Here is a 15,000-nt window from a genome sequence, read left to right on the forward strand (position 1 = left end):
TATTTCCGGACATCACGATGCCTCGTTGAGGCATGACTGTGAATGTAAAATGTAATATTTTTATGACGTTTGTCGTATTTATTATTAATATAATTATTTAATTCCGAGGATGTCTGTAGAATCGATGTGAACGCAATCACCAGGATTTATCACAAATAAATCGGCCCGAAAAGGTCGTAAGTGGAGCTACGATGAAATTTGCACGCAACTTTTGTCGTAAATCTGTTGGTGCATGAGGTCACCCATGAGGTTTTTTATTTTAGCTAGATTGAGAATACAAAATGAGTCCAGTGGCGTCGCGTGGGTAAAATAACAGAGGATGCCAAAGAAATTTATTAAAAATGTTTATTAATATTTTTTTCTTTTTTTAAGCCAAGCAGTCACCATGTACAGTATGGCTCTGCGGCCAGTCAAACCAAGCAGTCACCATGTACAGTATGGCTCGGTGGCCAGTCAAACCAAGCAGTCACCATGTACAGTATGGCTCGGCAGCCTGTCAAACCAAGCAGTCAACATGTACAGTATGGCTCGGCAGCCAGTCAAACCAATCAGTCAACATGTACAGTATGGCTCGGCGGCCAGTCAAACCAAGCAGTCACCTAGCCCCTTTCGTGACTGCGATGCATTGTAATCATAACAACTACTACCCTTTTTTTATGTATATTCCTGTAGTTTTGACCTAACCAGATGTATCATGACATGAGCGTTACTACTATGAACAAAACTGTTATGGTTTGATACCGACCCCAAACGCACGACACAAGAGAGTAGGAATTCAGAGTTGCCAAATACGAGGGCTTGTTTATTTGATACTAAATATAAAGAGTACAGGAAAGGCAAGTCAACAAGACAGGTACATAGGACAAGGGGCAAAGTTCTGCTGCTCTGCAGCTTCTCCCGTGATGGTAGTCTTGGGGATAGCAGGTGTTGACGTCTGAACCGCTCTGCAGAATTCTCTCGGCAGAATCTCAGATGTGTTGCGAGACCGAGAGAGGGAGAGAGGGAACGAGTCAACACAGTGCAGTTTGAACGAGCAGGAGAACAGGGTGAACAATTCTTCATGTAATTTAAACACAGTGAGCACAATTCCAAAACAGCCCAAGTGAATCTCTTCGTGTAATACACACAGTGAGCAAAAATCCAAACACAGTCCCAGTGAATATCTTCGTGTAATATACACACAGTTAGTGAAGTCCAAAACAATCCAATAGTGAAATAATATCTTCGGTGTGAGCAACACACAGAGGGAGATGGAAGGTCCCAAAAATATTATCCCATAAGGGAACAAGCAAAAATAGAAAAGCTGGGTGAGTGACTGTCTGACAAAAGGTGGTAGTCTTCAGTGTAATAGTTACACACGAAAAACGGAAATAGATCAAGACAGTCAATAAAAACTCACCCAGACGTAATGCGTAATGGTGCTGGAACAAACAGCGGAGCGAGGGCGCGCCACGGGAACAGGTGTCCAAGGGAAGGCTTCTTGGAAATTCCTGGAGATAGCACAAGGAGCAAAAAGCAGCAGCAGCAGCAACACGGGGAAATGCAACCAGAGAAAAATCAAGACGATCCAACAAACTTAGAGTGGAGAAACGGGGTATAAATAATAAGGGATCGATTGATTGAAAAGCAGTGACAGCTGGGGAATGTGATTGAAAAGCGTGCGGTCCTGAGAGAACCAATCAGCGACGTCTCTGATGACGTCACTGGGGAGAAGCGTGTGAATGAGGGAATTGAAATAATTAACAGAAAAACAAATGAAAACAGAGCGAGGGTGGTTAAAGGAACAGAACGAGTGAGAGAGCAAGGACAGAAACCTCACAGTACCCCCCCCTCCACGGGAGCCACCCGGCGACCAGGCCGACCCGGTTCGTCAGGATGAGCTCGATGGAAGTCGGTGATCAAGCCGGGATCCACGATGAGCTGCCGGGAGACCCAGCTACGCTCCTCAGGGCCGTAACCCTCCCAGTCCACCAGGTATTGGAACCCCCGGCCCCACCGACGAACGCCCATCAACCGGCGGACCTGCCACTGGGGGTGACCATCCACCAACACGGGAGGCGGCGGATCAGGAGCTGGAGGCATAAGGGGACTGAGGGAGACGGGCTTAACCCGGGAGACATGGAACACGGGTGGATGTGCATGGATGCAGGAAGCTTCAGGCGCAGGGCCGCCCGACTGAGTACCTTTAGGACCTCGAAAGGCCCGACGAAGCGGGGGTTGAGCTTCTTGGCCGAGGACCGTAACGGGAGGTCCTTCGCGGAGAGCCACACCCTCTGCCCAGGGCGGTAAGTCGGCGCAGGAACCCGGCGCCGGTCGGCACCACGACAGGCGCGCTCAGATGTTCGGAGCAGCGCGGTCCTGGTGATCTCCCAAACTCGTCGGCAGCGGTCGAGGTGGACCTGCACGGAGGGAACTGCCACTTCCGTCTCCTGTGCGGGGAAAAGAGGGGGCTGGTAGCCCAGGGAGACCTCAAAAGGGGAGAGGCCGGTGGCGGAACTGACCATTGAATTGATGGAGTATTCAACCCAGGGAAGGAAACGGCTCCAGGATGCCGGTCTCTCGGCTGCCACACACCGAAGAGCGGACTCTACGCTCTGGTTCATCCTCTCAGTCTGCCCGTTTGTCTGGGGATGATAGCCAGAGGAGAGACTGACCGTTGCCCCCAACCCTTTGCAAAAAGCCCGCCATACCTGGGAGGTGAACTGGGGCCCCCGGTCAGAGACGATGTCCTGGGGAAAGCCATGAAGGCGGAACACGTGGTGCGTCAGGAGGTCCGCCGTCTCGGCCGCTGAGGGAAGCTTGGAGAGGGCCACGAGGTGGACCCCCTTGCTGAATCGATCCACCACGGTCAGAAGGCAGGTGTTCCCCTGGGAGGAGGGTAGACCAGTGACGAAGTCGAGCGCCACATGTGACCATGGACGGCTCGGAATGGGAAGTGGCTGCAAGAGCCCGGAGGGTGCCTGGTGAGAGGCCTTGCTGCGGGCACAGACCGCGCAGGCCAATACGAACTCCTTGACGTCGTTCCGCATGGTGGGCCACCAGAAACGACGAGCCAGGAAGGAGAACGTGCGATGGACGCCTGGGTGGCAGGCGAACCGGCTGGTATGGCCCCACAGCAGTACCTGGGACCGGACAGAGTCGGGGACGAAGAGACGATTCCTAGGGACGTTGCTGGGAGCACGATGGAAGCGCAGGGCACGCCTCACCACACCCTCGATGCCCAAGGTGATGGCTCCAACCACTCGGGCCTCCGGGAGGATGGGAGAAGGGTCCTCAGAGGGTGGAGCCCCCTTGGAGTGCATCCGGGACAGGGAGTCGGCCTTCGTGTTGCGGGAACCGGGGCGGAAGGTCAGCGAGAAGTCGAACCGACTGAGGAAACTGGCCCATCTCGCCTGCCGACCGTTGAGGCGCCTGGAAGCGCGGATGAACGTCAGGTTCTTGTGGTCCGTCCAGATGGTAAAAGGCTCCTCGGCACCCTCTAGCCAATGACGCCACTCTTCCAGCGCAGCCACGACCGCCAGCAGCTCCCGATTGCCGGTGTCGTAGTTCCTCTCGGCGGGGAGGAAGCGACGCGAGTAGAAGGCGCAAGGATGCACCTTCTGGTCTGAAAGAGAACGTTGGGATAGGACAGCGCCCAGGCCAGAATCCGAGGCGTCCACCTCCACGATGAACTGTCTCTTGGGGTCAGGGTGGAGCAGGATAGGGGCGGAAGTGAACCTTCTCTTGAGGGAGCGGAACGCAGCGCATGCCGCTGGGGACCAGTCGAACGGCAGAGCGGGGGAGGTCAGCTTGGTAAGTGGCTCCGCCACTTGACTGTAGTTCCGGATGAACCTTCGGTAGAAGTTGGCGAACCCGAGGAAACTCTGTAACTCCTTCCGAGTGGTGGGTTCTGGCCAATCCTCCACAGCCTGGATCTTGCGAGGATCCGCTCGGGTCAAGCCCTTCTCAACGATGAAGCCCAGGTAGTCGACGGAGTTGGAGTGAAAACGGCACTTCTCCGCCTTGACGAAGAGCCGATTGTGGAGGAGGCGCTCCAGCACACGGCGGACATGCAGGATGTGTTCCTCGAGGGTCCTGGAAAAGATGAGAATGTCGTCCAGGTACACCACCACGAACACCTCCAGCATGTCACGGAGGACGTCGTTCATGAGTGCCTGGAATACCGCCGGGGCGTTGGTGAGGCCGAACGGCATTACAAGGTACTCGTAGTGGCCCCTGGGGGTCTTGAAGGCGGTCTTCCATTCATCGCCCTCACGGATACGGACAAGATGGTAGGCACTTCGGAGGTCCAGCTTGGTGAAGAACGAGGCCTGGGTCAGTGGCTCGAAGGTGGAGCTCATGAGAGGTAGGGGGTATTTGTTCTTGATGGTGATCTCGTTGAGCTGACGATAGTCGATGCAGGGTCGCAGGTCCCCATCCTTCTTACCAACAAAGAAGAACCCGGCCGCCACCGGGGAGGAGGAAGGCCGAATGAGTCCTGCTTCCAATGACTCAGAGATGTAGAGATCCATCGCCTTCCTCTCCGGGACAGTCAGACTGTAGAGGCGGCTGCCGGGAAGGGGAGCCCCTTGGCGGAGGTCGATGGCGCAGTCATAGGGGCGGTGAGGTGGAAGGGCCTGAGCCCTGGTCTTACTGAATACCTCCATGAGGTCGTGGTACTCGGGAGGAATGGACGAGGGGTCCGGGGGCAACTCACCAGCCGGCCTCCGGGGCGGGGGACAGGACGCCGCCTGCAGACAGCGGGCGTGACAGGAGGAGCTCCAGCCCCTGATGGTACCGGAGGACCAGGCGATGTGGGGCTCGTGCAGCGCGAGCCAGGGCCTACCCAGGACCACCGGGACAAGGGGGGATTGGGTAATGAGGAACTGGATTCTCTCGACGTGGTTCCCAGCGATGGTCAGCACGACTGGGCCGGTGCGTTGAGAGATGTCGGCCAGGCGGTGTTGGTCCAACGAAAAGATCTCCAAGGGCCTCACAAGGTCATCAAGAGGTATGTTGGCTCGGGTGGCAAACTTGAAGTCGAGGAAGTTCTCGTCTGCCCCAGAGTCGATGAGGGCCTCCACCGTGGCACGTTGGTCCCCCCAGGCCAGGGTGACGCTCATCAGATGGTCAGGTGGTGCGCAGCGCTGGGAATGGGAAAAACGGCTCACCAGGATCTCCCGGGGTCTCGGTGAGCCTGATCTTTTGGCCGGGTAGGGCAGTCGGCGATACGGTGTCCCGCACCTCCGCAGTAGAGGCAGAGACCGGACCTGAGCCTTGCCTCACGCTCCGCCTGGCTCAGATGAGAGCGTCCCAGCTGCATGGGTTCCTCCTCGCGAACCGGACAGGGAAGCCTGTTACCACCAGTAATGTTGGGGACGGGGCGTCCAGGAGTCCGGGGTGCTTCAGGAGGTAACAGTCGGGTCCTCTCGCGCCTTCTCTCCAGGAGGCGTCCGTCAATACGGATGACAAGGCTAAACAGCTCCTCGAGGGAGTCGGGCAACTCCCGGGTAGCGAGCTGGTCCCGGACCGCGTCACTGAGCCCCCTCAAGAAGGTTAGGCGAAGAGCAGGTTCGTTCCATCCACTCTCCACCGCCGCCAGTCGAAACTCCATGACATAGTCCGTCACCCTGCCGCTCCCCTGTCGGAAGGTCCCCAACCGGGCTCCAGGGTCCAGACCTCGGGATGGATGGTGGAACACTCTGCGGAGCTCCGCCACGAAGTCTGGGTAGGAAAACAAAAAATCTGCTTCCATTGCCCAGGAGGAAGTGACCCACTGGGCAGCATGGCCTGAAAGTAGGTTTGTTATATAAGCCACTTGGGACCCATGAGCAGAAAAACGGCTTGGTTGATGACGGAAAACCAACTCACATTGCATGATGAATGTGGCACACTCCTCGGGATTACCGTCGAACAGCCGTGGGACGGAGAGACGGGGTTCCCGAGATGCGAGATCTGCTGGGGCTGCGGGGAATGTTCCTGAAGGGTGTGAGAGATTAAAGGTATTAACGGTGTCGCCCAGCGAGTGAAGCTGAGCGAGAATCTCGGACTGTTGTCCCGCCATAGCGGCCATTGAACCCTGCATAGGCAGGACCTGATCCCTGAGGTTCTGCACCGCAGCCGCAGCCCGCTCTAATTGGAGACCGTGATCCCTGGTCAACTCGACTTGAATTGCAAGTGCGGTTCTGACCCTCTCTGTGTCGGCTGGGGTCGTCATATTGGTTGGATCGTAATGTTATGGTTTGATACCGACCCCAAACGCACGACACAAGAGAGTAGGAATTCAGAGTTGCCAAATACGAGGGCTTGTTTATTTGATACTAAATATAAAGAGCACAGGAAAGGCAAGTCAACAAGACAGGTACATAGGACAAGGGGCAAAGTTCTGCTGCTCTGCAGCTTCTCCCGTGATGGTAGTCTTGGGGATAGCAGGTGTTGACGTCTGAACCGCTCTGCAGAATTCTCTCGGCAGAATCTCAGATGTGTTGCGAGACCGAGAGAGGGAGAGAGGGAACGAGTCAACACAGTGCAGTTTGAACGAGCAGGAGAACAGGGTGAACAATTCTTCGTGTAATTTAAACACAGTGAGCACAATTCCAAAACAGCCCAAGTGAATCTCTTCGTGTAATACACACAGTGAGCAAAAATCCAAACACAGTCCCAGTGAATATCTTCGTGTAATATACACACAGTTAGTGAAGTCCAAAACAATCCAATAGTGAAATAATATCTTCGGTGTGAGCAACACACAGAGGGAGATGGAAGGTCCCAAAAATATTATCCCATAAGGGAACAAGCAAAAATAGAAAAGCTGGGTGAGTGACTGTCTGACAAAAGGTGGTAGTCTTCAGTGTAATAGTTACACACGAAAAACGGAAATAGATCAAGACAGTCAATAAAAACTCACCCAGACGTAATGCGTAATGGTGCTGGAACAAACAGCGGAGCGAGGGCGCGCCACGGGAACAGGTGTCCAAGGGAAGGCTTCTTGGAAATTCCTGGAGATAGCACAAGGAGCAAAAAGCAGCAGCAGCAGCAACACGGGGAAATGCAACCAGAGAAAAATCAAGACGATCCAACAAACTTAGAGTGGAGAAACGGGGTATAAATAATAAGGGATCGATTGATTGAAAAGCAGTGACAGCTGGGGAATGTGATTGAAAAGCGTGCGGTCCTGAGAGAACCAATCAGCGACGTCTCTGATGACGTCACTGGGGAGAAGCGTGTGAATGAGGGAATTGAAATAATTAACAGAAAAACAAATGAAAACAGAGCGAGGGTGGTTAAAGGAACAGAACAAGTGAGAGAGCAAGGACAGAAACCTCACAAAAACAAAGCCAAGAGAACAGTTTTGACTCTTAAAATAAAGTGACTATATTTATTTTTCCAAATAAATATAATTTGAGTCAATCACAAAATTCACAATCCGTCAATGTCACAATGTGTTTCCCTGAACAATGAGTGAACTAAAAACCAACAGGTATTGTGCTTTGTCAGCAGATAAAACATTTGACGCTATAGGAGAGCAGCCTGTTGTGGTCTTGGTCCATGAAACAACTATTACTTGGCATTTATAGGACAGCACGCCTCAAAAAGAATTAAATAAACCAAACAAACATCACAGGTCCATATGTCCGTGGTGAAACTTACGTGCTGTTTTTGTATCACAAACAGTACTGTATTTGCAAATCTGGTATGTCATAAATGTATAGATGTAGCAGTACTGTCTATCTGTATGTCGTGTGTGTCATATATGTTATGATGAATTGAAAATGGGGGACCCTGATGTAAACAAGATGAAAGTCTTTCTCTGGTCTGCAACCCCTTAACAATTGTATACTGAGCTGTACTGTACTGTACCCATTCTGCAATCTTTTAATAAAGTTTTCAATCAATCAATGAATCAATGCTGTGATTGCTGGCTGCTTTGTCACTATGAATTGAAAATGGGGGACCCTGATGTAAACAAGACAAACGTCTTTCTCTGGTCTGCATCCCCTTAATAATTGTGTGTATTGAGCCGTACTGTATTGTACCCATTCTGCAATCTGTTAAATAAAGTTTTCATTCATTCATTCATTAATTCATTCATTAATTCATTAATGCATTCATTCATTCATTCATTCATTCATTCATTCATTCATTCATTCATTCATTCATCCATTCACGTGTCTGGTGCGCCCAGCCATCACAGCGCTCCTACTGTAAAATGCGGAAGCAGCCATTTTAGCGAAGGCTAGCTCAGTTTTACTCGTTTAAAAAAATGATTTAAAATGTTTATTAGCAACGCCAAGCTTTCAAACCCCGCCGCATGTGTGTGTCAAACCCTAATGGAACGCTGGGTACCTTTGACATTTATATCTGATATATTTTGGACCAACCGCTAGCTTTTAAGCAGTGCTTGATGGTGCACATTAACCTGGCTACTAGGGAGGAATAAGTGACTGGGGCTACGTTAGTTAGCATCCAAGCTAGCCTGATAACATTAGTTAGAAACCGAGCTAGCCTATGTCAGGCTGCTCAGTGCTTACCTGGCCAATAATATGGTCCTCCTCCTGGACAGATAGATTTGTTAAATCATAATATCCACAGTGGTGTGCTGTGCTGGCTGCTGGTCCTCAGTAAAGGTTGAAAAATAAGTTGCTAATAAAGTGCTATATGCCAAAGTGCCGCGAGGCTAACCTCGTTCCCAGCTTCATCTCGTGAGATAGCGCGAGGCGAAGACGTTTGATCACGTTTGCTTTTAATGTGATTTAATTGGCCACTATAGCCAGACGGGAAATCAGCATATATTCCCCTTACCTAGACCCAACTGGGCCGTGGGCCGTTAGGAGCTAAGTAACCTCGTTCCCAGCTTTATCTCGTGAGAGGAGCTAAGCCCAACCCAGCTCGAATCTTATTGGCTAATAATGAGGTAATAGGATGAATAAACCACAAAAAAAAATTGCCTGGCGTCCTAACCTCGACCTCGTTCACAGCTTTATCTCGTGAGCCTCCAGGCTGGCAGCTGCCTCAGTCAGTGACAAAGTGTTAGAGAGAGTCGGCACAGTTTCGCTCGTTCGGTTAATTTCTCCAGGAGGGAGAAAATGATTATAACACAGAGATGAATTTTTATTATTGTAAACTATATATAAAAAAAAGAAAAAAAGATTTTTTAATTTTTGATTTAAAATTTTTTTGGGGAAACTTGGCTTCCCTTGGCCGCCATGAATATTCGCCACTGTAGTCTGACATGGTTTAAAGCTACTGGCAGATGGGGCTACATCACCCACATCTCTGTATTAATCACAGAGTTGATAAGTAGCTCAAAGGTTAGCACAGCAAAGCTAATGCTAACTGTTTCATGGAAGTGAATGGAACATTCTAGCGCCATTAGTGCCATACTCCGAGCGATATAGTTAAATAAAAACACAGATTTGTGTGGTCTAACCTTGTTTGTATAAATTAGGGATTCGTCAATCTTTCAAACCATTTGATAGATATGGAGTTCATAGAAAATAAATTGTTTTTGAATGGGAAAATAACATGATAGCTACTTCCACTAAAATCAAATCAAATAAAAGCTCCACCACCCCTACCACATTCTGACTTAATGTTTTTAAAACACTGGAGTAAAACAGACATATATTCTGACTTACATTAGGTTACAAATTAAATTGTATACCACCCCCCCTCACTTAGGTCAACCAAAAAAAACACATCCGGATTGAGGCTTCGAAAGCCCTACCTGTGTAGGTGTATCTGTTGGCTCCTCCAGTGTACACCACCTCTTCAGGGGACGCACACATCTCCCCCTCTGACTCCAACTGAACACGTGTCCCGCTGTGTGTGTCGCTATTTGTTCTGTGTGGTTGTGTGAGCAGCGAGTGTGTGTCTGTGGTTGCACTTCCCTGTGCTGCAGTGGTAGACTGTGAATATGCCATCGCTGAGGTGTGTGTGTGTGGAGGCGTGTGTATGTGAAGGTGTGTATGTGTGTGTTTGGTCAGGACCCATGTGCAGGCAGCCGTCGAAGGATCCAGTGAACAGAAACCACAGTAGGAGGTGGAGGCTGCAGTCACGGCACACACAGCACTCTGCAGACACTGTGGCTGGAGTGGAGAGGAGAGGAGAGATTTAATTTAATTCAATTCAATTCAAACTTTAATACAGACTCATGGTCCAGATAAAAAATAAAACATACACAACCTATATACAATTACACACAACAGGCAAAAATAACATCACTTAACACTAGAACAGCCATGGAGAAAATGTCACTGATTCCCGCCGGAAGGGGTCAGATGACCCCACAGCTTATATGAGAAATATGAGAAAAATAAACAGTGTAAACTATATAATTACCTCTTAATATAAAAATATGAGGTTTACCACAGGTTTGAGTGACAATTATTATTATTATAATTTTTTTTTTAAATAATAATAAATACAAATATTATTATTTTTTATAACATTTTTGGATGGAAGAGCCACACATTGACGGGCAAAGAGCCACATGCGGCTCGCGAGCCATGGGTTGGCCACCCCTGTGCTAGACTCTCGCAAAGTGCTGTGACTTTCCACATATTCCATATTATGTGGAATAACGTTCTAATTACATTTTCCTGAAGTCATTTTGAATTTTCAGAAACCGTGCCAGATAAAACGGGTACTTTTAGGAAAAGTCATTGAGTGACAGAGCTGGAGCTCGACCGAGTGACGAGGATACATTTATTGAAAATGCCTAGGGGTCATTTGACCCCTTGTCGGCTGTGCTAGTGTTAAAATACACATCAATGTCCCACAAATAGACAGCTGTGCCAATGTCTCCACATAGATGAGTGGTAACGTGTGGCACTGAGCCTAATGTCTGTAAAAACCAGAATGATTTTCCATTTCCAGAGTAAACGACAGATACATTTATACATGACATTTCTTAAAACAGCTTGGAAGGTATTGACACATGCAGCCACGGACATTTCACTTGCACTACACCATCTAGGTATTTTAAGCAATATTCTCATGGCATCATTATAAGCTATACTTGAAGTCTCTGCAAACTTGCCTTTTTGTAGCCTGACCACAAGTGTGCAGTATAAAGTAGTGTACAATATGCTCTGAACAGAGACACTTTCACTCCATCTGTACATTTAAGATGCCATGAAATTAAAATAATAATAACTTTTGTCTGCACTTAGTTCTCCATCCATTTATTACTATGTACCAAAGGGTTCATAAAAAATATTTCCTTTTTATTTGCATCTAAATAAATATGTAGTTTTCTCTTCCGGGGAAATGTACCTACCCTGTGAGTTATGTCACTCTGCACTTGAGGGCTAACACCCAAAAAAAACACATTGATTTTGAACTGTGCCCTCCAATGCACAGGCACTTTAGGATGTCAATCAAAATCAACCCCCTGCCCCACTGCAAAGGTCTGTTGCATTTGGAAATTACAGTATGTCAAATCGTGGAAGCTCAATTGATGAATGAATGAATGAATGAATGAATTATTTTATTTCGAATGTTTACACATACAAATAAATAAACATAAACAAATAATTTTTTGATTTTTTTTTTACAAATAAACAAACGAAAAGGATAGGTTTGAAGCCGAAGGCTTATAGAGCAACCTACCCCTAATTCAAAAACAAATTCAAAAAAGTTTAAGTTTTCAAAATACAAACAAACAAACAAACAAGAAATCTACAAAAACCGATCCAGAAAAGAACAAAAAAAGTTAAAGTTTGCAAGATAAAACAAAGAAACAAAAAAAATCAACAATCAACAAAAAACGTTCCAGAAAATAACATAAGCCAACATAGGAAAATCAAAACTTGATCTGCAATAGCCGAGTATCATGGTAGAGAAAAACAGATTGTAGGTTAAATTTGACTATACGATTCTAGAACCCTAGAATTCTAGATTCTAGAATTAGAGCTGGCAATTAGGTTACAAAATACATTTACTATAAATGTAATGCTTAGAATTATGCTATATTGTCATCATAAATAAAAACAACACTGAAAGCATAGATGATTGAACTTAAATCGTTATAAATAAAATTGTCGGCCGTTCCACTGTAAACAACAACATCAGCAACAACAACAACAACAACAACAACAACAACAACAACAACAACAACAACAACAACAACAACAACAACAACAACAACATTGAAACATAACATTGCTCCAGGGACCCATCCTCTGAGGATAGTTCATGTATTCCGTTATGAAATTGGGAGGGAGAGAGAAAATACTTCTCAGAGTTTAAAATGTCTCTCCCCAAATTACAGTATATAGCTATTAAAGCTTTTATTTGATATCAGTACACAACCAATACACAATAGCAACTAAAAGGTACAGAACTGTACAAGAAAATATATTTATTTCACTGTTGTGCAGCTATCTGCAATTGGTTGCGCCTCAAATAGATATATATTTTTTTATTTAAGGAACCATTTTATGCTTCCTGGCCAAGACAGGCAGCAACACAATTAACAGGATTACAGACATAAAAACATAACAATTTACAATAAAATAAAATAATAATATCAAAATATCCAAAATATCCATCAATATTTGTCACATGTCATTAACATCAGGGTTCATACATATAAAAACATAAATTAGAACATCTGGCAGATGTGCCTCCAAGCCATTAATAATTACTTTAAATGCATCCAGTAAGACCAGCTTCCAAAGATTCTGATCATTCTGTAACTTATTACAAGCAGAAGGAGCAGCATACTTAAATAAATGCCCTTTCTCCTTCAATACATACTTTAGGGACAAATAGTAGAAATAAGTCCTGGGAGTGAAAAAAATAACTTCCCATACTTTTCCGAAGGATGTAGATCTGTAGGCAGGTCTTTAAATGTAGCAATGCATGCTCCAAATAACACTTCTTATTTCACTAATTGCTGAATGTGAGGCTGAAGAGGGAGAATAATCAATAACAATTCCAAAATATGTGTATTGAGATACAGAATCAATCCCAGAGCCCTGAGAAGTGGCAGTAATTGGAAGGTTCAGTGGCTTTGTCTTTGAACATTATATATCTTCACGGGTGAGTTGCACAGTAGTTATACGCCGTATTTGCTATCGCGTCCCGCTCTGAGCCTTATGAGATATACTATCTCCTATGATACCTAATGTATCTCCCACGAACAAAAAATACATGCACCACACCTGTATGGGGCTCCGCCCCCATGGTGGCACCGCCCATATAGCAGTGACTCTAGTCACCACACATCCTTCCTCTATTTTCGTCCCAGCGTACTTGGATGCGTGCACCGTACGATAACTTGTAGGATGAAAAGATTAAAGAAGATTCGTAATGTTGAGGGCTTACCGGAGGATTGTGTTTCCCTGGATTCTCCGGAGCTTGTCTCGACGACGCAGACCTATGCTGGTGGTTCCTCGGCTGACGGCGACGGACCGAGGGGCAGCGTACAAGGTTTGGCTAACGGGTCGGCTTGTACAAAGGTGAGGTCTGTGTCTGTAGGCATCGATGTCGGTGTTGGTCGTGCTGTGGAGTATGTTTCAGCACCGGGGCCGGGGCGGCTTGGCGATCGTTCCACTGTCGTGGGCGATGTCTTGGCGATCCTGGAACATGCTGTTAACGCTAATGCTACTACTGTTTTTTCTGCTAACACTGATGTTGACGCTGGAATGTCTAGTAATCCCCGCCGCGGGTTTCCGCTTTTCCCTCCTCTTGCCAGCTTCATTGATGAAGGTCAGTCGGTGGTGGATGTGGGGGGGTTTGCTGAGCTTTATTTACCTTTTTTACGGGTGAAGGGGCTGACAACGGGGTGCAGGCCGGGGGTACCTTGGCTGAGCAGCCAGGTAGCTTTTTTCCTGTGCCCAGGCGGGGATGAACGGCGTTCCGCCCGACCGATGCTTGATAACATATCGGCTCGGAGGGTGGCAGTATGGACGAATGAGTGGTATACTGCTGCAGGATGGCATTTAGCGGTGGCCAGTGTTGTGGCTCAGCTGTCAAACCGGCAGTGGTCTGCAAAGAAGAGGCGAGCGTGATTTGAGTGGTAGCAATATCACTGCAGGGCTTCGGCGTGTGGGAGCCCATAGGGTCCTCATGCCTTGCGTGTCTAGCTGCGGAACGACTCCTCAGCGTACGCTGGTGGGGTGTTCAGGGGGCGAGTGTGTGTCCACAAGTTTGGTGACAACTCCTCCCGTATCAAACCGGCCCTTTCTGTCGGGGTCCTCCCTTGGGTGTTTTGCACGACGGGGGGGACCGGGCCAACTATCTACTGTTCCTTGCGGCCCAGCGTCAGTTGGCGGCGGGGGCACTGTGGGATTATATTCACATATGGCGACGGGAATGCCTTTTGAATCGGTGGTTGCGGAGAACATTAGAGGCGGGGCTGGTTTTGCAGTTCGTACAGCCCCATCCTCCGTTCTCAGGTTTGGTACCGACCCTATTGTCAGGGTCGGACGCGGTGACAGCCCTGGCCGACGAGATCCAATCTCTGTTGGCGAAGCAGGCCGTCGTTGTGGTCCCGAGCGAGGACGCAATGTCAGGCGTCTACTCCCGTTATTTTCTGGTGCCCAAGAAAACAGGGGGGGTCAGACCTATACTGGATCTGTCCGCGTTCAATCGGTTGATTGTAGCGAGACCGTTCAGAATGTTGACCGTCAAACTCCTTCTGCTGGCTGTCAGGAGGGGGGACTGGTTCACCTCCATAGACCTGAAGGATGCGTATTTTCACGTTCCTATTTTCCCTCCTCACAGGAGGTTCCTACGGTTCCTGTTTCAGGGCGTAGCGTACGAGTACCACAGAATGCCGTTCGGGTATTCTCTGGCTCCCCGCACATTCACCAAGTGCGTGGCGACTGCGCTGGAGCCTTTACGTCGTCGGGGGTTACGAGTTCTATTCTATCTCGACGACATTCTACTCCTCAGTCGTTCGGAGGAGGTTGCCAGGTCTCATACCAGGCTGGTGGTGGAATTCCTCACCAGCCTGGGTTTTGCTGTGAATTGGAAGAAGAGTACCCCTCTTCCCAGTCGACAGGTGGAGTA

General features: G+C 48.1%; 1 protein-coding gene across 1 annotated transcript in view; it reads right to left on the bottom strand.

The window, feature by feature from the left end:
- ush2a (Usher syndrome 2A (autosomal recessive, mild)) overlaps positions 1-15,000 on the bottom strand; it is a gene marked incomplete at both ends in the record, with an annotated part of 469,579 nt that overhangs the window by 114,830 nt on the left and 339,749 nt on the right. The window contains 1 exon segment of the mRNA XM_084308263.1: positions 9,707-10,067. Within this exon segment, the coding sequence (XP_084164389.1) occupies positions 9,707-10,067 (361 nt within the window).

This window comes from Notolepis coatsorum, assembly GCF_963971535.1.
Source record: "Notolepis coatsorum genome assembly, chromosome: 2".
Taxonomy (NCBI): domain Eukaryota; kingdom Metazoa; phylum Chordata; class Actinopteri; order Aulopiformes; family Paralepididae; genus Notolepis; species Notolepis coatsorum.